Source organism: Mastomys coucha, unplaced genomic scaffold, assembly GCF_008632895.1.
Source record: "Mastomys coucha isolate ucsf_1 unplaced genomic scaffold, UCSF_Mcou_1 pScaffold22, whole genome shotgun sequence".
NCBI classification, from domain to species: domain Eukaryota; kingdom Metazoa; phylum Chordata; class Mammalia; order Rodentia; family Muridae; genus Mastomys; species Mastomys coucha.
The window spans coordinates 201,438,432-201,462,201 of NW_022196905.1; the positions used below are offsets into that span (position 1 = coordinate 201,438,432).

General features: G+C 37.8%; 1 protein-coding gene across 4 annotated transcripts in view; it reads left to right on the plus strand.

Moving 5' to 3' along the window:
- LOC116069359 (probable ATP-dependent RNA helicase DDX60) overlaps nucleotides 1-23,770 on the plus strand; it is a 129,191-nt gene that overhangs the window by 73,642 nt on the left and 31,779 nt on the right. For all 4 annotated transcript variants that reach the window (XM_031339922.1, XM_031339920.1, XM_031339923.1 and 1 more), the window contains exons 20-29: nucleotides 1,701-1,816; nucleotides 3,019-3,146; nucleotides 3,267-3,376; nucleotides 6,535-6,639; nucleotides 7,229-7,357; nucleotides 8,630-8,754; nucleotides 13,109-13,267; nucleotides 17,327-17,474; nucleotides 19,602-19,754; nucleotides 22,050-22,154. In XM_031339922.1, the coding sequence (XP_031195782.1) occupies nucleotides 1,701-1,816; nucleotides 3,019-3,146; nucleotides 3,267-3,376; nucleotides 6,535-6,639; nucleotides 7,229-7,357; nucleotides 8,630-8,754; nucleotides 13,109-13,267; nucleotides 17,327-17,474; nucleotides 19,602-19,754; nucleotides 22,050-22,154 (1,278 nt within the window). The remainder of the gene's footprint in view (nucleotides 1-1,700; nucleotides 1,817-3,018; nucleotides 3,147-3,266; nucleotides 3,377-6,534; nucleotides 6,640-7,228; nucleotides 7,358-8,629; nucleotides 8,755-13,108; nucleotides 13,268-17,326; nucleotides 17,475-19,601; nucleotides 19,755-22,049; nucleotides 22,155-23,770) is intronic.

A 23,770-nucleotide genomic window follows, 5' to 3' on the forward strand; every position in this document is an offset into this window, starting at 1 on the left:
AAATTCTTACCCTCACCTAATGTCTGTGCCACCCTCCAAGCAGAACCACTGTTCATTGAAACAGTTGACAAATGACTTTATGGATAGACCTTCTTAATACCTACACCATTTCTTAAATGAATGTAACCTGATCTCTGTGGGCTGAGAAAGAAGTCACTCACTCAAGTTAAATAGCTTTGACCATAGCAGGAAGTCTGTATCCAAAAATCGTGCCTACAATTCATTTCTTGGTGCAGCAGAACTATCAACTCTCAGCTTAGCTACGATGGAGTTAAAATCCTTTGGTGATGTGAGGGTCATTGAAATACAGCCTTATTACAATGAAACCCAATGTCTAAAAATTGTTCTTATTTTGGGCTTGTACCATAGTAAGAGCCAAGATTTTAAACTCTACTAAATACAAAACAAACAAAAAGACTTTATATATTCATGTTCATTTAAGAAAATACTAGTAGCGATGTATTATTTTTAAGTATACAGCTAATATGTTTGGGTTATTTAAAAGTTATATTGAGAAAAATGTATTTTCACTATTTCTGTAGACGAGCATCTACATAAGACTGTTAAATTGATTGTTGTTTTATATCAAACAACTTTTATAATACTTATTTTTATTATAATATTTTATAAATTTTAAGGAATATGAGAAAAAAACAACAAAATCCCAATAGCAAAAAAAAATAAAAAAGAGTTAATTTGCTAGCAGGGTATGGTGGTTGAGCAGAGGGGCTTGGATCTCTGTGTTTTCCAGTCCAGTCTAGTCTACATTGCTACTTCCAGGTCAGCCAGAGCAACTTCGTGATACCCTGTCTCAGAAAAAAATAAAAAAATAAAAAAATAAAATAAAAAAAAGAAATGAGAAAGATTAGTAAAGGCAGAGAAAACACAAATGCTTATAAATTGACATTAGTGCTTCCAGTGAAGGTCAACAGTGTCAGTGAAAATTCATCAGTGGCAGGTCAGTCTGGAGGGTCACTTGGAATGGATGCTCCGCAAATCTTTTAAAAGTAGTTACACTGAGATGAGCTTCACTGATTCAGAGGCTGTGGTTATTTTTGTTGGCTCTTAATTTTAGTGAGAATATTTCATGCAGGAGACACAGCCCTGTGAAATCTATGGGGTGGTGAGTGTGTGCTGAGGAACAGAAAAATGGCTGATGTGCACGGGTCTCAGTAAGACTGGGGAGCAGCAACTTTGGATGCAGCTAGAATGGTAGTCACGAGCCACTTGTGCCAAGCACTATGTATCCCATGAAATGCTTAAATTTGTTCCACCAGGAATGGGAAACTGTTGACTAGAGCCTTGATTAGATACAGCTTATCTTTGAAGCATATCAGTTTGTCTGTGAAGAATGTAGTTGTCCAGTTAGGACAGTGATCACAAACGTACTAAATTGTAATTGAGCTGCGGTAGAGGCTTGATTGATCGTAGACCTGGCAAGGAATACATGGGCCTGAAAGAAATTAGTGAAAGCAAAATAAAAGGAGTCACAGGTGAATGGTTAAAAATATTAAGAAAAATTTAAATGCCAAGATGCCCTACATCTGTGTTTTTTTTTTTTTTTCAGTAGTTATTTAGACTTGCATGGTCTATTAAAGGTGATAGAAAATACCTATGACCAGTTTAAGGTTCCATATGGTATTTTCATTTGCCATTCTTAAAAATTAACTCATCACTTGAAAACATTCTTTTCCTCATAGGTGCATTGTCTTGGTGGAGAAATCGGAGCAGAAATCTGGGAGCATCTCCTTGTCATGATCCGATGTCCCTTTCTGGCCCTCTCAGCTACCATCAGCAACCCTCAGCATCTCACCGAGTATGAATTTGGTTCCATTTTGGACTTACTAAATTTCAGACATCCTTTATGGGTTTTAGAGTCTCCAAAATTCCTGGTTAACTTACAGAAATCCCTGAATCTTCAAGTTACTGTCTGTTTAGCTCTTTCTGACAAACCTAGGCTACTCTCCACGAAGAAAAATCCAGAACCTTTTGGGTCAGATCTGCAGTTGAATAGGAAGTATCATGTCATAGCTCAAAAACTAAAACGATAGTTGTATATTCTTTTTCCCTTCCCCTCCTTTATTAGGAAACAAAAACCAAGGTGACAGAATGATACATTCAGCCATAGATTCCAAGATCAAAATTTTGTTAATATATTGAGGAAGAGAGCAAAGCTTGATAGTTGAAAGCCACACATCTTCTGGTCATTGGAATGGCTTGAATGATGACTACCGATAACAATGTATCCCATAGCGTCTCCATGTATCACATTCCTTCCTAAGTAGTTGCATATATTAATTTATCTTAAATATCATCAGTATTTGTATTTGATACACTAGTATTTCCATTGTCATCCTTAGATAATAGTACTTTTGCTGTTATATTAACTTTTAAACAAGAAAGGCAAGGCACAGAAATATTAAAGATTCATGTAGGATTCAGAGTCACTAGTAAGGCAGCTGGAATTTTATTTCAGGTTATGTGACTATATAAGTAATTCCCTTATGTGAAACTCTTAAGACAAACAAAAATTTCTTTTTAATTATTTAATTAAATAAATAACAATACATTTAATTATTTAATTTCATGTAACTTATGCCTATTTTCTGCTTAAATAATGTTTGAGTTAATTTGTGCTGATGTGACCAAAAGAGAATTATACCTTTATTTAGATTTATGGTTTTAGAAAGATTTCAAGTGATTATAGTGGGGAAGGCAGGGAGGAGAGGATTCATCAATGGAAATGGGACCTGAAGTGGCAGCTTGTTCAATGGCAACCGACAAGAAGCAGAGGTAAGGTAAGAAAAAGTGGCGAGTACAAACTTTGTGATGGCTAATACTGATGGTCACCTACAAAGTCCCATTGCTAGTGGCTGATCTATGCTATGCTGTTCCCACATTTTAATGGCTCCATGGAGTTCAATGTAATAACCAAAAACGGGGGACCAAGCACTCAAAACATGAAGTGTCGCAGACATTGCTGATTAAAATCATAACTAATGTCTATTTTCCTTTAAGGTGGCTCCAGTCAGTAAAGCGGTACTGGAAGCAAGTAGACAGTACCATGGAGGAAAGAACTGTTTCTAAAAGAAACGCTGCCCCCCGTGGCAGAGCTCAAGTCAGACAGTCATACAGAGTTAGACTTGGTACGTATGCTCTGTGTACTTGTACCACCGTGTTTTTGTTTGGTTTTGTTACTTGCTTTCAAAATAACCTGCTCCCTGCATTTCTAATCATTTGGAAAAATCTCGCCCTGCCCCTTCTAGTGCTCTATGGAGAGAGATACAATGATCTAGAGAAGTATTTGTGTTCTGTGAGACAGGGCGATGTTTGCTTTGATCATTTTCACCCCTGTGCTGCACTAACCACAGATCACGTAAGTAACAAGCTCTGCACAGCTCTTCCAAGTAACGGCCCTGTCTGGCTTATTCACTTATTAAGTGGCTTACAGTACTGTGCGGAATGTAGCGGGAGAGCGGCCTGATGCTGGAATGCAGAGGAAACACTACAATCTCGATTTTCAAAGGAATAGCAATGTTCTAGCTCTCTTAATTTCTTGACGTTATGGTGTTATGAGGATCCTCAAAGCTGAAAAACTACTAAATGTTTTAACTTGATGATGATGTAATTTGGGAGACGTTATTTCTGCCACTTTCCGTCCCCTCCCTTGTTAAGCACCTGTGTCTGCATGCCTCTCTTAGCTAGCTCGCTTCTGTACCACTGAGGAAGTGTTGACGACAGGCTTTAACCTCTCTTCTCTGCACAGCTTTGCGTGGCTATGGCTCATGCGTGAGAACATGACTAATGCGTAAGATCTGAAGCCAGGAACACATGCCTTCTATCTCCATAACAGTCAAGTTATGACTCTTTGGTAGGGACTTTGCAGAATAGAGATGTTGAAAACAATGCCACCTGGGCTATTGAGCAGTTAGAAGGGGATAATTCCTTAAACATGTCCTGCATAGACTTCTCTTTCTTTCTCCTTCCACTCCCTTGGAAGGTTCATTTAAACTCCCATTGGCCTTCGGAATGACAGCTGCTCCTGTCCTTCCTTCCAAGACCTGAAAAATGAAGTATATTAGATATTCTGATATTGTATTATGGCTCCTTTAATTATAATTCTAGTCTTTAAAAGGCTTTATTGGACTTTTTCGAAAAGAGTAACTATACAGCCCTTAACAACTAAAGCCTTCCCGAACATGACCTACATTGCATGTGCTGAATATGTTTTGCTTGGAAACCTTCATGTTATACCTCATTGGTTCCAAGTGTCAAATGCTACTGCCTTGACCTTGCTGTTTCTCTTGAAGCTCTTATGATGTGAAGCCTTATTTACAATCCTTCTGGGACTTCCTCAGCTGTTATGTAAACTTCTCCATAGCACTTAATGTTTATTTGCTAGAAAAGTCCGGTCACCCCTGAACCTTCACACATGCGTCTTTGAGTGCTCAGAAATAACCACTTGAGGGTGAGTTTCAAGTGCCTAGAGTTACTAGCACACTGTTGTGGGAATACCATTGTTAACTGGCTGTTTTTAGAGGATAGCTGATTGGTATTGTGTCTTTAAAATATTTCACCCATTTCCTTTTGTTATAAAGGTCATAACAATAGTATGATGGAACTGCTACAGTTTTTATTTCACAAGTAATAGAGTTGAGACATAGACAGCTAACTCGCTACTGCAGCACTGAATAAATGATTCAGACCAGATTGCACCTCAGACTCATTGCTTGACTCCATGCTGATCTGACAGATTTGTCTGCCGTCTATATGAATGAGTTAGCACCATGGGACAGTATTTGGCTGTGTGTTGGAATGACTTCCTAAAGCAATGAAATGAATCTGAACATGGGATTTTCTTTAATAAAGAAACCCTTGTTTCCTCCGTCTCTTCCTCTCTTCCTTTCCCTCTTTCACTTCCTGATTCTTCTCCTCCCTTTCTGATATCTACAGAATGTCAGACATTTTCAACATGACCCAGTATCTTTAAAAATAGCATAGCACTTTAAAAATTACTTGTTTTGTGTAAAGTGATCAAGGCAAGTTATCGTTTAACAGCTTCAAGTGTACTAGTTGTGTGCTTGCTCCAAGTGCCTTTACTCTCATCTTGGTTGCTATTAATGGAGTAGCTGGAAAGCAGTAGAGCAGCTACTGTGTGCTCTGACCCACCGTGACTTCTGAAAAGGTAGCAAGGATATGGAGTAAATGCTAGGCTTGGGTATTGTTAAATGAATTTTAACAACTGCTTGCATGGTATGCGCTTTTGTAGGCCATTTCCTAAAGAATAAGAATAGAAGTGAGTGAAACTGCCAAATGAGTAAATAATTCTAAACATTGTTTAGTATACTTAGACTAAGTAGAAGAGCTAAGTGATTTAAGAATGCCCCCAAACTTGACCAATTTTAGCAACATAAAAAAGGAAGAAGCATCTAAGTAGCCATTTCCTTATGGCTATGCCAGAGAAACAATTCCAAAAGGGCAGTGATGGGCAAGAACAAGCAAGCTGGCCTTAACCCAACAGAAGCAAGGGATCACCAGTGAGGGATTGCCCTCAGCCATATATGTCTTGTTTCTGGCAAACCACAGCCTTGTTTGACCTTTGCCATCAATTGCCATGTTGTCCAGGCACAGCTGCTGCTGTCTGGAGGGCTGTCAGCCCTGGGAAACACTTGAAAGAACTGCTGCCTCTTGCTCAGTGTGGATTGATTGTTAACATGGCCTGTAGGAGTAGAGACACTTGCATTTGCAAAATGACGTATACCATGGTACAGTGACTCAGTGTTGCTTCTCTTCCTTCCCTGCCTGGAGTGGTTCAGGTTTTAGTAGTTTGCCAATTTGTAGCAGGGAAACAACTAGATTGAATCCCATCTTTGACCACAGAATTGTTATTCCTTGAAAGTTATGTAGTATGACATTATTAATTAATAAACCATATTGATGGATCATTCACCAACGGTGTGCCAGACATTTGCCTAAGATTCATACCTATTATCTAATTTATTTTGCACAATAATTTAGTGACACAGACAGAACTAATTATTTTATTTTAGAAATGAAGAAACTGAACGTGTTTAAAAGGGTCAAAGACTTAAGAAATCCCAAGCCTGTGACCAAACAAAAGATTGATGCTATAGAACTTATGGGGATTCTTGGACTTGTTTTTGTTTCAGTATAGTTTGGCTGAAAAAAAAAAAACCAAACCACTCTCAAGTGAGAATTAAAAAGGGAACACAAGGCTAAGGCTGGGAAATGGGGTTAGGGAGGTGTTTCTGCAGTTCAGAAGGCCCCACAGAGGATCTGACGTCATTTCCCAGAACCCACACTGGGTGGCTCACAAGAGCTTAGACAGGGGATCTGTGTGGGACAGAACCCCCCCACATACACATAATTTAAAAATATTCCTTTAAAAAAAAACCAATACGTACAGTGCAGTCTTCAATTTTCCACCTTTTAATGTGCAAAGTAACCACTTCTAGTAAATGTTTATATCCTACAGCTAAAATATTAATAAGTTTGATTTTATTTTAATCGTAGATTGAAAAGTATGGATTTCCTTCTGATCTTGCCCTTTCACCCCGAGAAAGCATCCAGCTGTATGATACTATGTGTCAGGTCTGGAAGAGCTGGCCGCAGGCCCAGGTAAAGAATCTTCATGGCCTTCGTGCTGTTTTAGTAGAACCCACCATTGCTATTCAGAGACACACTGTCACCACTTAGGTTTGTTGGGAGCGCCCTCTTAGAGGCAAAGGGGAGGGGAGATGGGATGGGGGTGTTGAGGAGGAGAGAGGGGAAGGGGGACATCATTTGAAATGTTATAATAAATAAAATAACCAATAATAAAATAAAAGACTAGCAGACATTTCCCAAAAGGAACTATCTTCTCACTTTAATGAGCTAGAAATGGTGTTTTATGTCAAAGCCTAAAAATGTCCCTTCTTTCTCCAGCTTGTGGTATCTAGGCATCCTTTCCCACACTGGGCTCCTAGCTCTCAGACTCCTTTCCGCCCATTGTTCTGTGTCCTATGCTCTGTCTGCTTTCGTCAGAGGCCTGCTTGCTCTGTCTGCCTTTGGAGAGTTCCTGTATAGTTATAAATACCAAAAGGCCTGGGGAAGAACGAGAATTCTAAACACCTCCAACCATAAGAGCCTATCAAACTGTCAATGAAAAATATAATTGAGAAATATCTTTAGTTTTTCTCCTATTATTTGAATGGTCTTCCTTTTCCAGAACCTATGTCCAGAGAACTTCAATCAATTTAAGAATAAAATAGTCATTAAAAAGCTGGATGCTAGAAAATATGAAGAGAGCTTAAAGGAAGAATTCACGAATTGGGTTAAAAATGGGAACGAGGAAGAGGTAATTTCCCACATTTTGGACACAGCATTCTGTTTTGTTTCCTTGAGGAAAACAAACAATGTTTGTTTGTTTGTTTGTTTGAGGATATCATGTACGTATGTGTAATGTGTTTTCGGATCCACTCCTGAATCCTCCCCCTCCAATTTCCCCCATATCTCTTTTACCATTTTCTCCTAACTTCGTGGGCTCCCAGTCAATGCTGCCGGTGTGCACGTGGGTGTGGGGTTCTCTGCTGGGCGGTCTATTCATGAAGAATGCTGCCCTATGTTTTCCCTCCTACAGCAGCCATCCTGTGGCAACAGCTCCCCTGCCAAGGGTGACACTTTGGGAACTCTTCCTCATTCAATCTGAAGTCTGTTGGGCTTGATCTTACGAGCTTTTCCCCCAGGTATCCACAGGGGCTGTGAGTTCATGTGTTCAATGTCTCTGTCATATCTAGAGACATTGGTTTGCAACAGTCCTTGGGGTTTTATTCTCCATGGCTTTAAATTTATTTTAAATTGTAAGAACTATTTAAGTAGTCAAATCTTACTACATGCATACACATTTATTTTGATTAAACTAATAAACTTATAATCTCATTTTGTCAAGAAAAATTGTAATTCCTAATTTTTATTTTTAGGAATAACCTTCCTAATTTTGCAGCTCTTTAATACAGCACCTTATTTAAGTTGTGCTGACCCGTAACCATAAAATTATTTTGTTGCTATTTCATAACTGTAATTTTGCTACTCCCATGAATTGTAACGTAAATACCTGATACACAGACTAATTTGAAACCCCAAAGGGGTCGTGACCCACAGGTTGAGAACCACTGGTATGCATTCTATTTTTCTTGTGCGATTTCCTCCTCTCCCACTTTGTACCTTGATTTGTTTTCATTTCACTTGGAAACATAATATAGTTAAGCTGTATTTGGTTATCTTGGCCCTTCAAACCTCTTAGTCAGGTTTGAGTCTTATTTCCTTTGCAGCATGGGGAGGGCTCTTTTTTCCTGCTGCTATTTCCAACAGCACCAGTGACTGAGCCATCCTTTACTGCTGGACTCAAGCTGTCTTAGACATTTGCAGATGTGTGCATACGCTACACTGGAAGTTTGTTATCAAGTGTGTGGTGTGTACATGTCCCTGTTGTGCTTACCACCATCCTTGGCATATTCTCATAGGATTGTATTTTAAAGGATTGTGGCTGTGAAAGTATTTGAGTCAGAATGCCCATTCCTTTCACTGCTAAGAAGAATTTAGGACAGATGCTTGCTGTTCATTCTCACAGGCTAGGATGGTGCTGAAGAAACTGAGTCCTGATTACCATGACCACTCAGGGAGGATGCTGGACTTCTTTCCATGTCTTGTTGAGAAGCTAAGGAAAATGCAGAAGTTGCCTGCACTCTTCTTTTTGTAAGTTATTTAACGTTGTGAAGTAATTTGTGTTAGGCCATTCCTTTAAGGTAGAGGGAGTCATTATAGACTTTATTGGTATGATCTAGTGTTTATTATTCTTCAGTGCTCATTGATTTGTCAAGATCTTATGACTTATTTAAAGACATACAATTTTCTAGTTCAACTCTTTGTTGTTCTGCTTCTGTTAGTTTGAGACTGGATCTTGGTGTGTGCCCTCAGTGGCCTTTGTGCTGGGATTACAGATAGGCATCCATCATTATGCCCAGTTTTAGTTACATGCTTAAAATATTTTTAGTGTCCTATTAAACTTTTCTTGATTAGTTTTGATTCTCATTTTTGTTTTTACTATATCATTTTTTTTCTTTTAGGTCTTATTTTCAATACAGACCTTGTTTTTTTTTTTTTTTTTTTTTTCAGAACCTATTGAATATATCCATTAATGTTGCCTTCCCACACAGAATTTAAATTTAAATAAGGTGTTATAATATATATATATATGTATATATATATATATACACACACACACACATATATATATGTGTGTGTGTATGTAAAATATTTTGGTTTTGTAAACTCATTGTAAATAGAAATATGATCTAGAACCAGTGATATCTTGTCAAATTCATGCTATATAGAATGCAATAGTTTAAAATTGAACATACTAGTTTAATGGATCCAGTTCTGATAAAATGTGATGTGATAATTTAGTTAGTGGATAAAAGTATGTAGAGTAACCTTATTAGGTATGTAGCAAACAGCAAATACTTTATTTACTGTAGATAATTGTAAATTATTCTAACACCATGGGATCATCAAATAAATAAAACTATAGGATTATAAAGTACTTATTAACTAATAATACTTATTAACATGTGATGAAACACATAGTAATGAATCATAATTAGGTAATAGATACTAAAAATAATAATGGTGATAGTAAATGCAGAGTCCTATGTGATTTATATATCTATATATCTATGTATGTATGTATGTATCTATCTATGAGATTTAATTGCAGCAAAAATGTCCGTTTTGTTTTTGTATGTAGGCTAAGAGAAAAACTCTTTCTGTGATATGAATAATTCATACAGTTTATCTATTCATTTCCAAGCATAGCTATGGATGTTAAGAGCAAGAGACATTCTCTGTCTCTGAGATGTATTTGCAAGCTTAACTATAGTGGTGAAGTCAGAAAACAAGTCTTTACTATTTATATACTCAGAGGCATATGAACATATGTTTTTCCCCCTGTTTTTCTGAGAGAATAAAATTGGTCAACAGGTGAAAAGCATATATACTAATTTAGAATAAATGGTTTATGGTGTGGAAGCTTCATGAGGAAATGATGACCCAAAGACATTATAAATGGACACTTAACCCTGAACTGAACAGAACAACAAGTTGTAAATCTGTGGTGCAGTAAATGGGCATATGCCATCGAGTTAATGGAGAGGAGAACATGCTAGGAACTCAGGCTTGTGCAGATGTCTCTTGTTCCCAACTTCTCACCTTCCTAGTTTAAGGGTAGCATGTTCTGAACTGTGAGTTCTTAAGGTATTTGAAAAGGGTAATATTAATGAACTAGGATAGTTAGAATTCTACTTGTGGAGCTCTAGCTTAGAACCTCTTAAATGAATAGTGGGTTACCTGGAAGACAAACTATGAAAATCCTTTCTTACATGCTGTGTGACTCTTCATCTTTATCAGCACCAGATCATAAACAGATCAAAGATTGGTCTGGGACCCAAGCCTTAACTGTCAGACCTTAGTTACTACATTAATAATAATAGCCCCAACTTCCTGTACCCTGAGTGGAGAAAAGTGTGTATAACATGTTCAGAGATCGGAAATGTTGATATGTTTTTCAGGTCATACATTTCAAGGCTAGGCCTAAGCATAAATTCTACTTTTCTCTCCTTTAGCTTTGTCATTGACTGGCAACCACTTATTGACTATGTGATCATATATAGGATTTTGGTAAGACTAAAATAAAAAACTCATGAATATATAATCCAGTGCTATAAAATACTAATTGCTAATGTGCAATTTCAAGGACACTTTCAATATATGTAGTTCAGAGAGACTTAGGAGGTGTAGTTATTTCCAAGTGATGTAGATTTTTAAAAAAAGAGTCACACTCTGATGGAAATGAGTGTATTTAACAAAATGTGACCAATTCTTCCACATCATATAGTCAGAAACATGGGTTAGAAGACATAATCTGTTATATACAGACTGTGTGTACGCATAGGGAGGACCCTTAATCTCTTTATACCTCCATTTCTTACCTGTAGTACAGGAATAATGGGGTTGGCATAATACTTGGTGTAATTGCTGATGTATTAAATGATGTATTACATTCAAGTCACTTAGAATTGCACCTGAGAGCAATAAATACACTATATTTACTTCCCTTATTATTTTGTTATTTGATGTAGCCATGGGACATTGATTGCCATTTCTTGTAGTGACTGTCATTTCTTCATTCCAACTTCATTAGAATGACTTATTTTTTTCCTTTTTATTTTCTTAGAAGACTTCACCACTTACCCAGGCTAATTTAAACCCATTCTGTATATTAGGCTAACCTTCAAGTGGTGATCCTACTGCCTTAGCTTCCCTACTAGCTGGAATTATAGACAAGCCTGTGGCAATAGGTCCAATTTCACAATTTTTAAAATACTGTTTTTGTAAAGTTTTACTTTTTAAAGAAAATCTATTATCTCAAGCTTTAAGCTTAAACTTTATTGTAAAGTTCCCACTTGTTATTTGTTCAAATATAATATGGCAGTGTTTCCCAGTATGTACTTCAAACACAGCATTTGGCTCCTAGCCAGAGTGGTGTAATAAAATGATTTTTTCCCCCAGCCTGCTTGTCATCAAAAGCTCTACATTCCAGATATTGTTAAACTCATAGGATGCAAACTTAAGGTGTGTTTGTGTTTACTCTCTCTGGAGACAGAATTCAACCAGCTCTGCTTGTGGCTCAGATCTGAGAAGTCTAAGTTATTAAGATCCAGAGTAGATCACTAGGCTAAGCCTCAGGATTCCAAGAAGCCTACAGCTTTATAGTCCTCAATATTTACATGTTCATAAAGTTATAAAAGCCAGGTCTAGAGACATTTTGGATTGTAAAAGCTGTGACCTCTGGGTCTTTCTGCTCTCTAGATCATGTGACAGTGAGAAATTATACATTTTTCCACTTTCCCAAAAGAACAACTCTTTGGCTGCCTAAAAATCTTTCATCTTTCAGGAGGGTGTGTGGAAGCTTATGGGCAATTTTCTCTTCTGTTTACAAATCACTGTTTCTCTTGTGCCTGGGTATGTCTGCCCTGTGAAGAATTTCAATAAGCTTATACTGCAGTGTCACAGGAGTACAGAACTGCGAGAAACTTAAATCCCACTTCATTATAAGTTAATTAGAAGTATGGGGGTTGACACAGAATTCAGGATAAAATTCATAAACATGGGTTTCAAAAGCCCTGGAGGAATATGTCATTGCTGTGGTTTGGATATGAAGTGCTTTTTCTCAGTGTGTATTTAGACAGTCAGTGCTAGCTGGCAGAGGTGTGGAAAGTTCTGGAAAGTTTAGGTGACGCCCCCGTACACATGGACTGGGATGTCACCATTTAGATTTCTCAGGTCAGAGCTACAGATCAAATGAAGGGCTGAAGATTAAATTTGTCCAGATCTATAAGCCTTACTGGGTACTTTAGTTATTTTTCTGTTGCTGTGAAGAGACACCATGACCAAGATAACTTGTAGAAAGAAAAGAGTTCTGTGAGACAATTGCAAGGAGTTATAGTTCATTGTGGTGGTGAGCAGCATGGCAAAAGGTAGGTAGCCATAGCAGTAGCTGAGAGATTATCTTCTTATCAGAAAGTAGAATGCAGAGAGAGCACAAACTGGGAATGGCATGGGCTTTCAAAAACCTCAAAACCTGACCCCAGTGGCATACCTCCTCTAACAAGGCTACACCTCCTAGTCCTTCCCAAATAGTTTCACAAACTACAAACTAAGTATTCAGATACATGAGCTGATGGGGGCCATTCTAATTCAAATTACCATAATGGGTCATTGGGGTCAAGCCTAGAAGTTTTATACCCAGCCCTATTTTCTGTTTTTCTCTGCTTTCTGATTATAAATACAATGTGACTAGACTTTTGCTACCATGTTTACTCCTATCCCTGTATAAGGAGATATTTGTCCTTTCAAACTGTAAACCAGTTTAAACACTTCTGTAATTGCTTCTTGTCAAGCATTTGCTCACTACCACAAGAAATTTAACACACAACCAGAACAGAGAGACAGAATCTTATTATATTTTTAATACATGTTCATTTGCTTCCAGATTTAGACTAGATGATGTAGAAGCATGTGCTGAAGATGCTTGCGAATTCCTGGAGGAAAAACAGGAGGAAAAAAGACCTCCCAAAGCTGACAAAGAGGCTCATACCATGGCTAACAAACTTCGAAAAGTTAAAAAATCTCTGGAGAAACAAAAGATAATGTAAGTATTTCACTAAATAAATTTGCCACATATGGGTTTGTACAATCCAAATGTCCTAGGAGGAAGCACACATTGAAAATGTTCTATAATGAAGTTCTATTAATGCTTGGACTGTTTTCCTTTTTAAATTTCAGAGGGAGAACTGGGTAAAGACAAGTGACCACCATTAGGTATTCCTTAGCGGCATAGATCATTTAAATGTATGATTGTTAGAAGCAGGTCCAGATTCTATCAGTCTTTGTTTATTGCCGAACTTGACACAATCATCCCATGTTGTCTAGGGACTCTGTCTTGATTCATGACCTACTATTGCAATGTGAGCCATAAAGTGTGTTTGGGAATTATCCCAATTTCACACTTGGAAGTTCATTGCTCTCAGCGTGTAGTTCTGCCAACTCTATGGCAATAAATAATAATAATAATAATAATAATAATAATAATAATAATAATAATAATTTCTCTATGTTCCTTTTCTCCTTCAGTGATTGTGTGGGTTGAAAACTCGTCATATTTTTCCCCAGGTCTTTATCAACTCAAGAGTCTCCAGCTTCACTCCTCTCCTCCCTAACTGATATGTGCTTATAAACATGGAAACTGGTCAGATTACCCTGTGTGCTGGGCATTCTTTTTCTGTTGCCCAGCAGATAGAGGCTAACTAATATGGTTGGTCATCCAACACATTTCATTTGTGTTTTTACTTTTCCTACTCATTTTCCATAACTTCCTTTTAGGATATCTATGGCTCTTTTCACTTCAGTTATTCTTCCATCTCTTTCTTTTCATGAGCCCCACTAGCTGTTTCTTCATTACCTTCACCCTTGTTGCTTCCAAAGTGTATACTCATAAATTCATTATCTAGTCTCTGTATCTTGTACTTAGATTTATACTTTCTTGAATGTTCTACTTTGTTTAGTTAGGAGATAAATTTATTCTGTAGTTTTCAAAATATCCACACTGAGCATCTCTTATTTGAAAAATCCAAAATTATTTAAAATCTGCAGCTCTGTGTGCTCATGTGACACTCTATATAGAAATTTTTACTTGATAAAACTTCGTTTTATGTATAAATTTATTTCATATATATGAAATTTTATATATAAGAAGATGATTATGACAATGACGATGATGATGATTGGGAAATTTATGCATGAGTGTATTATACATACATACATACATATATACATACATACATACATACATACATATATATGATATGCCTTCAGGTTATATGTACGTGGTAGTGTAGATAAAACCTAAAATAAAATTTCTTGTTTAGACTTGAGTGCCATCGCAAGTTATGCCATTATTTATTGGCCAGTTTTCCAAAATCCAAAAACTGAAATTCGGTTCCCAAGCACTTTATATAAGATACACTAAATCTTTATTAGTTTCTCTAAGTTCTGAGCTTCTTTGCAACAAGAGGCATACATTTATTTTATCTGTAGCCTGTCAGATGATCGTTGTTCCAGAGATTTTTACTTTAAAACTATTTTTAAAAGATGTTGATTATGACAATGACAATGATGATGATGATTGGGAAATTTATGCATGAGTATTGTATTTAGATCATTCATCCCTATATGTTTTCTCCTCTGGTTCCCTTCTTGTTCCTTCTCTCTCAAATTCATGGTTTTTTCTTTTTTAATTAGTTAAAAACACACACTGATATGAATATATCCTATCAATTCTATTTAGTGTGATTATATAGTTAGTTTAGTTATTATCTCTTGGGCTTGAGTAGCCTATCAGAAGGCTACTAGAGAGCCTCCCTCTTTTCTCAGCAAATTAGTTGCCTATAGCTCTTCATCTAGGAGGTGGGTTTTTATGAGACTTTCCTCATTTATGTTTGTTATCAACTAGTATTGCCATTTGTGCACTTGGGTGACCATATTGTTAAGATTTCATGGATGCAGATTCCCTGTTTAGAGAAGGCACTATCTGATAGTAGATGTCCTGTTCCTCTGACTTTAACAATCTCTATGCCCCATTTTCTTAGTGTTTCTTGAGTCTTAGGTGTAGGAGTTGTATTGTAGGTGATCAAGTGGGGTATGCACCTCATGGTTAGTTGTTCTCTGCATTTTGACCAGCTGATGAACTCTGCCAAAGGCTCTGTCTACTGCAAAAAGAAGCTTCTTTGGTGGGGGTGAAGGCTAGACTTATCTGTGTAGGTAAGAATAAGAATTTCAAAGGTGGTTGGTGGTTAGTTATACTGGTTTAGAAATTCGGCAGGAGTCTTTTCTCCCCTAGTCCTGTTATTTCATCAGCCACATTTACTAGGTTTACAGAACCAGCTATGAATCTCCCTAGTATTGAGTATGTCCTTAAGTCTAATGAGTTGTTGCTAATTATCCCAGAAAGTTAAGAGCCACTGCTGCACCACTGGGGATATATTGCTATGCTACTGTTGTAGTGTGTAGGCTTTACAGCTGGGTAAGTCTCTTCATTGCTTTGTTCCCTTGGCAGCTTGTAAAACACTTTCAGGTACTATGAAAGCTAGTGCCCAGGAACGTCTAGAGATAATTTTAAGTGAGGAGCTTGGATTCACTTTGAAGTTGAAACAAACTTTTAGAGTATCTCTGATTCAAATATTCCAAATTCTAGAGCAAGCTAGAATTTGCTGTGGATCCTTTCGTGCATAATGCCTCCATGTGTTTCACTGGTTCCTGAGCAGTGTATTTATTGTAAGTAGTGACCTCCAAGAAAAATATATGCAGGAAGTATAAGATTTCTTGGTAAATGATCCTTTTTTAGACTAGTTCTGCTTCAGGGATTCAGGAGCCATGTGTCAGAGTGGGTTAGTGACCAGAAACTCAAGCTGTCAACATGAAAGGTGTTTGATATCTTCAACACTCTGATTGTAAATAGGATGAGTAGCCTGATTCAGAACCTATAAATTAGAAAGTAACATTCTGGTTCTTCTCTATCTACATCCATTTCTGAAACAGGGGGAACTTCTAAAGAAACATGCATACCAAGAGCTCACTCTTTGGGGTCATGTTTGTTGAACTGAGATGACATTTTGGCATTTTCTTTAGCAGTTTTTATTAATAGTTATTTTATTTAATAGTTTAAAAGTAAAGTTAGACAGTAACCTACGTTTCTCTGTAAGTACTTTAGCAGATGTTTTGAAAACATAGGGCTGGCCCCTTAAATAGTCATGCCATTTCCCTCCTTGTTCAATGATAGCTGGAGGTGGTGTATTCTGGATGTATGATATATATCACTCTATGGTAGAATACAAGTAACCTCATCTTCATATGTTCAGAAATATCTTAACATATTTAACATATTTAAGAGACAAAGACTGTGAAGGAAGTGTACATGGCCCTAATGAATGTAAATGCCTGGTACATGCAGGGGTCCTGGGGAATAGGATCACTTAAGGGTCTTTGCCAGGTTTATGGGGGTGTGAAGGGCTGTGCATGCCTTATTGAAGGGATGTGCTCATAAGGAACTCATGAGGAGAAACAGGAAAGACACAGGAAAGCACAGTGGTGTGGCTTTTGCTAGGAGAAAGCCTGAACTTGGTCCCTTTGAGAGCACCAGAATGTTCCCATTCCATCCCAGCTGATTGTGATACTTCATGGCAGGCAATCTCTCAGAAGAGCTTTCATCAACTGAGGCGAATTCTCTAGAGGATAGTACATCTAAGCACTTTTAGTGAACATGCAGAGCAGCTCCAGTGTCTACCTCAAGGAGGCAGGAGAATGTCCTGAGCTGGCAAAGCAGACTGGGAAGAACACATTACCTCCAACTTGAGAATCAGAAAGGTTGAAGGATGGAAAACAATGATCAGGTTATCGAGATGAAGGAAGGATCATCTGGGGAAAGGGAATGAGTGGAGGAAAAAGAAATCACATCTATAATGGATTTATCTTGAGGGATCCATTATGGAGGGACGGTCTCCAGAGGCTGACAAGCAAGCAGGGCACGGAGTCATGATAATATAAATTCATGAAACAGTGACTCTCTGTTCGATAAGCAGGACTTAATATACTTTGGGCTTCCTGTAGAGGTTGGATACAAATATTGATTTCCTAAAACTGTATTTTTATAAAGAGATGAAAAAGGCCAGCAATCTTCCAGAAGATTGGATCAAAGCATTATGTATGAAGCTGAACACAATGACCTCCTGAAGAGTCTGGAGAAGAATCTGGAGATTCCCAAAGACTGCACATATGCTGATCAGAAGGCAATAGATGATAAGGTCAGTACCTAGAAGGGACCACTGCTCCTGGAGAGTATAGCGGTCATCAGAAAAGTCTCTCCAGGCAGGCAGTGTTGGCCACATTGGACCAAAAAAATATTTATGATACAATGAACACACATAAAAGTATGTATAAGTGTGTGTGTGTGTGTGTGTGTGTGTGCCACTGCTTTTATTGAAACTGGTTGTATTGTCAAGTATGTCATTTATAAACAATAGCTCAAAGGGCAAAAAGTCTATAGATGATGGGGCAAACCAATTTTAGATATCTTAGTGACAATCTTGACAGGAAGTCCTTGTGAGCTGGAAATGTAGCAGACATTTTGCTACATATAGCCCTCAAGGACCTTGTAATCTACACTCAGGAAGGATAGGTTTAGAATTTGTAGGTTGACTTTTGTCTTGTTGACATAATCTTGGGTTCTAAACCATGTCTAAGTTAGTGTTATGTCATGTATAAAAAGTCTGCATATTGTTGTCAGAGTTCTAGACTTCAGTGTTACATATCCCATTGAAAACTTCGATCCCTGTAGAACAACATATTAACATTTTGACAGCATTTCTTAAAATTAGAGTCTTTCTATATTGCAGCTAAGAATTTTCACCAAAGTGTCACTAAGATATCTAAAATTGATTTGCCCCATCATCTGTAGACTTTTTGCCCTTTGAGCTACTGTTTATAAATGACATACTTGACAATACAACCAGTTTCAATAAAAGCAGTAGCACACACATGCACACACACACACACACACACACACACACACACACTTATACATACTTTTATGTGTGTTCATTGTAGCATGAATTTTTTTTGTCAGCTTCATAATCTGTTTTCATCACCAAGTAGGCACACCATTGTTTTAATTGATCCTTGACATTCTGTCTTATTATAAGCTATATAATCAAAATAGCTAAGTATTAGCCTTTTACTTTTGGAGACTTAAACTTCTCCCTTCTCTCTGGGTATTGATCTTTATATATATATATAATAACGCTGGACACAACTGGATTTCCTCCTTAGGACATGAGTATTTTTTTAAATTTTATTTATTTATTTGTTTTACATCTCACTCACCACTCCCTCCTCATCACCCCCTCCCACAATCTTTTCCCTCTTGCCTTTCCTTTGAATAGGTGGGGCCCCCCATGGGTATTCTCCTACCCTGACACATCAAATATTGGGGAGCCTAGGTGCATCCTCTTCCATTTAGGCCAAACAAGGCAGCCCAGCTAGGAAAAAAAAATATATCCCATGTATAGGCAACAGATTTTGGGATTACTCCCCCCTCCCCACCACACACACACACACACACACACACACACACACACACACACACACACACACATGTTCAGGACCCACATGAAGACCAACCTGCACATCTGCTACATATGTGCACAGAGACCTAGGTCTATCCCATCTATGCTCTTTGGTTGGTGGTTCAGACTCTGAGAGCGCCACGGGTCCAGGCTAGTTGACTCTGTTGGTCTTCCTGTGGAGTTCCTATCCCTTCTGGGGATGACAATCCTTCCTCTTATTCTTCCATTAAGAGTCCCCAAGCTCTATCTACTGTTCAACTGTGAGTGTCTGTATCTGTCCGAGTCAGTTGCTGGGTGGAGCCTCTCAGGGGTGTGCCATGCTAGCTGTCTGTCTGCAAGCATAACAGAGAATCATTAATAGTGTCAGGGATTGGTGCTTGAGACATGGTTGTTTAAAAAAGTCATCAATATGTCATTTTCAATGGGAAGTAGCCATTTCGTGACCTTACACAATAAAGGTTTTGCTTTACTTTCTGGGGGAACATTTAGAAAAATTCCACAGTCACTTGATCTTGTTTGGGTGGGAGTGGACCCCTCTTATTACCTCCCTTGGAGCTTTGGTCTACTACTTTGGCAGATCTTCAGTCCCAGATCTGAGGTGAGACTGAGTTGGTACATGCCAAGGGGAGGGGAAGATTTTTCTTATGGTGACTGTTGTTGCCATAAAATGTTGTTATTGTATAGAAGAAAGGCCTAATGGAGACATTATTTGGGCAAATTATTATGTAATATGTCTACTGTTTTTATTTAACATTGGATTGCTTTAGAATCTGATAAGCCATACTCTAAATCTTTGGTTTCTTTTAGTCATTGCAGATGGTGTTTAAGCGGGTGAAATACGAACGAAAAGGTGACACACTGAAGAAGTTAGCAAGTAGGGGTATTGGCTATCATCACAGCTCCATGAGTGCCAAAGAAAAGCAGGTGGTTGAAATTCTCTTCAGGAAAGGATTCATTAGGGTGGGTCAATTTTTCATTGTAAAAATTGAGAATGTGAATATCTAAAGCCACTCCTTTATTTATTTTTTTTCTCATGCAGCTATGTCTCTTGGGCTGTAGATTTAGTTTCCTGAATGTGACGTTTTGCATATGCCCTTTGTCCTTTAAATGGGGGAAGTATCCCCATGCTGGTGTCAGTGGTGTGTCTTACTTTTTAGTTCTCATACGGGAGGTTGGTTGATATAGTTTTTCTACAGATGTTCTCTCCAAGATTTGGAGAGGATTTATATTCAAGTTTGGGGCAGATCTTTTTCTACTGTGGTAACTGAAAGGAGAGCAGAGATATCTGCCTCCTTGGGGCTTCAGCTTATCGCAGCAGAGCTTCTAGATGTGTCAGTAGCTACTGATGCTTCTCCTGCTACTGATGGGGATCAAGAAGATTGCCATAAATAACTTTCAGTCCATACCAGGAAGGCTCATGAAAATGATCCAGACAAGTATACAGAAGGCCCTTAGATCATTACTAACTTAATCTGAATCTTGACTAACATTTAAACATTGACCCTGACTACTAGAAATTGCCCACTTTAACTTTTGTGTGACACAGAGTAAGTGAAGGGGAGGATGGAAAGAAGAGAGAGAAAGAGGCCTGGCTAAAAGAGTATTGGTCAGTAATTTCTCAGTCACTAATAAAGTGATGAATAACCAAATAGATTTAGAACAGATACTAGGGAAATACGATAGCTTCATCAGAGAGCACATTTTCAGAAGGTACATAAGGCTGATCCTTTTCTATGTGTAAAGCTTCTACTCTTTCAATGTTTGTGTTTGTTAAAGGAATTTGAAAAAAAACATTTAATGAGTAGTATGTTTTATTTTGACATATGTATAAGCCTCTGTTGAGTGTAATTATTAAGCAAACCACGCCATTGCTAGCTTGGCACCAGTCAGTGGTCTGGGTAAGTTCCCAGCCTGGTATGTAGCCTGAGACTGCATGATCCCCCTTACCAATGCTACCATACTCCCAAATTTCTGGGCTAGCTGGGGTCACATTCTTGCCAACCCATGTGGTTACCTTTCCCTTGGAGGTCAGTTGAGTCTCCAGGAAATGGAAAACACCAGACAATCTTAGTTTAGATTCAAAGATAACACAACTGCTGGGCGTGGAATCTATCATCCTAAACTCATTAACTATTCTATGTTAGAAACCTTCTGTTGGTGGATTCTAGTGAATTCTGCCACCAGATCTAACAGTTTCCAGTCTACATGGTGCCTTCTGTCTCCCACCTAAATGTCCAAAAAAGTTAGTTTCTCCTTGCATTCCCTTTTCCTCTCTTAGACCTAAAGACCTGCCTCCTCCTCACCCAGTGATTGGCCTCTTGTCGTCTTTATTATCCAGTTAGTTAGGGGAAATTCTGCTACTAGCCTCAGTAACAAATAATTAGAAAACATTATTTTATACCCTTAGGCATATCTGAAAACAGGGCACAAACAGCTGCCAATATAAAGAGACAGCACAAGTCAGCATATATTAACTACATCAGGAAAAAAATGGACAAGAAGTTAGACGATATGATTGAACTTCACACTCTCATCTGTTTCTTATTAGTGATCATAAAATTTCACGACAGAAAAAGAGAACCTACTTTATTTTTATATCATTTCTCAGTGAACTTTAGTTGATCAAATACTTACCAGGAAGTAGGCTTATAAAAGATTTATTGCCCTCTCACAGAGAAATTTCTCTTCTCATATTTTACTTACAAAGTTTTCTGCAATACTTATCCCACGCCAGATGCTCTTTGTGACTCTGGAGATACAACTGTGAATAATGCTTGCACTTTTTTATTTGAAAGGTAAACAAAACCACAATGATATTAAGGGACACTGAGGTACTAATACTGAGAGGTAGATGGGGATGAGAGAGGATAATTATTTAAATGTGACCCAGAACTTCCTCTGTGACATTTGTGCCACTATATATATATATATATTAATATATATTAAGATAAATATATATATATCTTAAGATATATATAATATATGATATATATGTATATATATACACATATATATGTATATATACATTAGTATATATATTAAATGCAATTAAATATATATTTCTTGCAAATCAACTAGTATTATAATGGACTCCATTAGAGAATGTGCTGTTTGTGTTTACAGAATAGGAAGAAACAGTATGTGTTTTGCCCACTAGTTTAATGGTATCTTTTTACAGTTTTGAGCAATCACATAGGAATACTTGCATTCTACCAAAATGCCAGTGCGATGACCTACTGTTTTGTCTCTTTTTAGGTGGTGACAGCTACTGGAACACTTGCTTTGGGAATCAACATGCCCTGTAAATCTGTGGTTTTTGCTCAAAACTCAGTCTATCTGGATGCTTTAAATTACAGACAGGTATTATAATATATATTAACTTACTCAATATATTAATACTATATAGCCATATAATAGTGTCTTAGTCAGGGTTTCTATTCCTGAACAAACATCATGACCAAGAAGCAAGTTGGGGAGGAAAGGGTTTATTGAGCTTACTTCCACATTGCTGTTTATCACCAAGGAAGTCAGGACTGGAACTCAAGCAGGTCAGGAAGCAGGAGCTGATGCAGAGGCCATGGAGAGATGTTCCTTACTGGCTTGCTTCCCCTGGCTTGCTCAGCCTGCTCTCTTATAGAACCCAAGACTTCCAGCCCAAGGATGGCACCACCCACAAGGGGCCCTATCCCCTTGATCACTAATTGAGAAAATGCCCCACAGCTGGATCTCATAGAGGCACTTCCCCAACTGAAGCTCCCTTCTCTGTGATAACTCCAGCCTGTGTCAAGTTGACACACAAAACCAGTCAGTACAAATAGTAAAAAAAAAAAAAATTACTTTGTTAATAATTTCCTAACATGCAGCAGTTTCTGGCAGAGCATTGTAGGTGACTGTCTGGTATGGAGGAAGCATGGGTCTGTGAGTTATGTGAGCACCACTAGGGTGACCATATCTACCCCACAACAATCACTCAAACTAAAAAGAGGGATTTGCAAAAAAGGATCCATATCAAAGATGATTGGGAGACATTTACTTTCACGACAACTGAGCATGGCTTTTTAAGTCTAGATCCACCTTTAATACTTTTCTTGATACACAATCTGTTTCCAAACCACCTTCCATATTCTGTGGTTGCTCTGCAAGCTGTACCCCCATTATTGCCACATTTTCCTAGCTCTGGGACTGACCTAACTAGGGCAGCAAGGTGGAAAGAAAGGAGAGATACACAGACACACAGAAGAGGTGGGATCAGGTAGACTTGTCTTTCTGATGGAGAAACTCTATAGCCTGGAAGCATAGTGTTTCTATTATATACAGTTGAACAGGGAAATAGGGTCATTGCATATAGCTGAACAAGGAGGCAGGTATAGCTGATCTCCTTAGGAACATTCTCTGTCGGACAGTCGTCTATAGGCATAACTATCTGGAACTACAGTAGACTGTTTCTGTACACACATACACACTATTAACATCCAGACATAAACCAGAGGAAGGATTTTCAATCCCTCTTATGGAATAAAGGGAGCTTTGTCATTCCCATGGGGCTGAGGCATTGAGTCCTTGACATATCTGTTCCCACATTAATGGTATGCATTCATATAGGACTTTGTTTATTTCCCCCAGGACTTCCTCAGCTCCCCACACATTTTTTTTCACTACAAAGTCTTGACATTGAATTTTAAAGCGTTTTGCTTGCTTTGGATTCTCCTTTTTCTATTCTGTTCTGTAGACAGCAGAATTTGTCTGCATATAGTTTACCTTCTCAGAAATGTTCCATCAATAATTCTGCAGGTAGCCTAAAATTTAGAATATATCCCCTAACATTCAAATTACATATAACATGTATAATTATTATTAACAATACATTATCATATACTGTTATATCATTTAATGTTATAGCATATATTATAAAAAGATAAGGAGGGACACTTCATATTCATCAAAGGTAAGATCTACCAAAATGAACTCTCAATTCT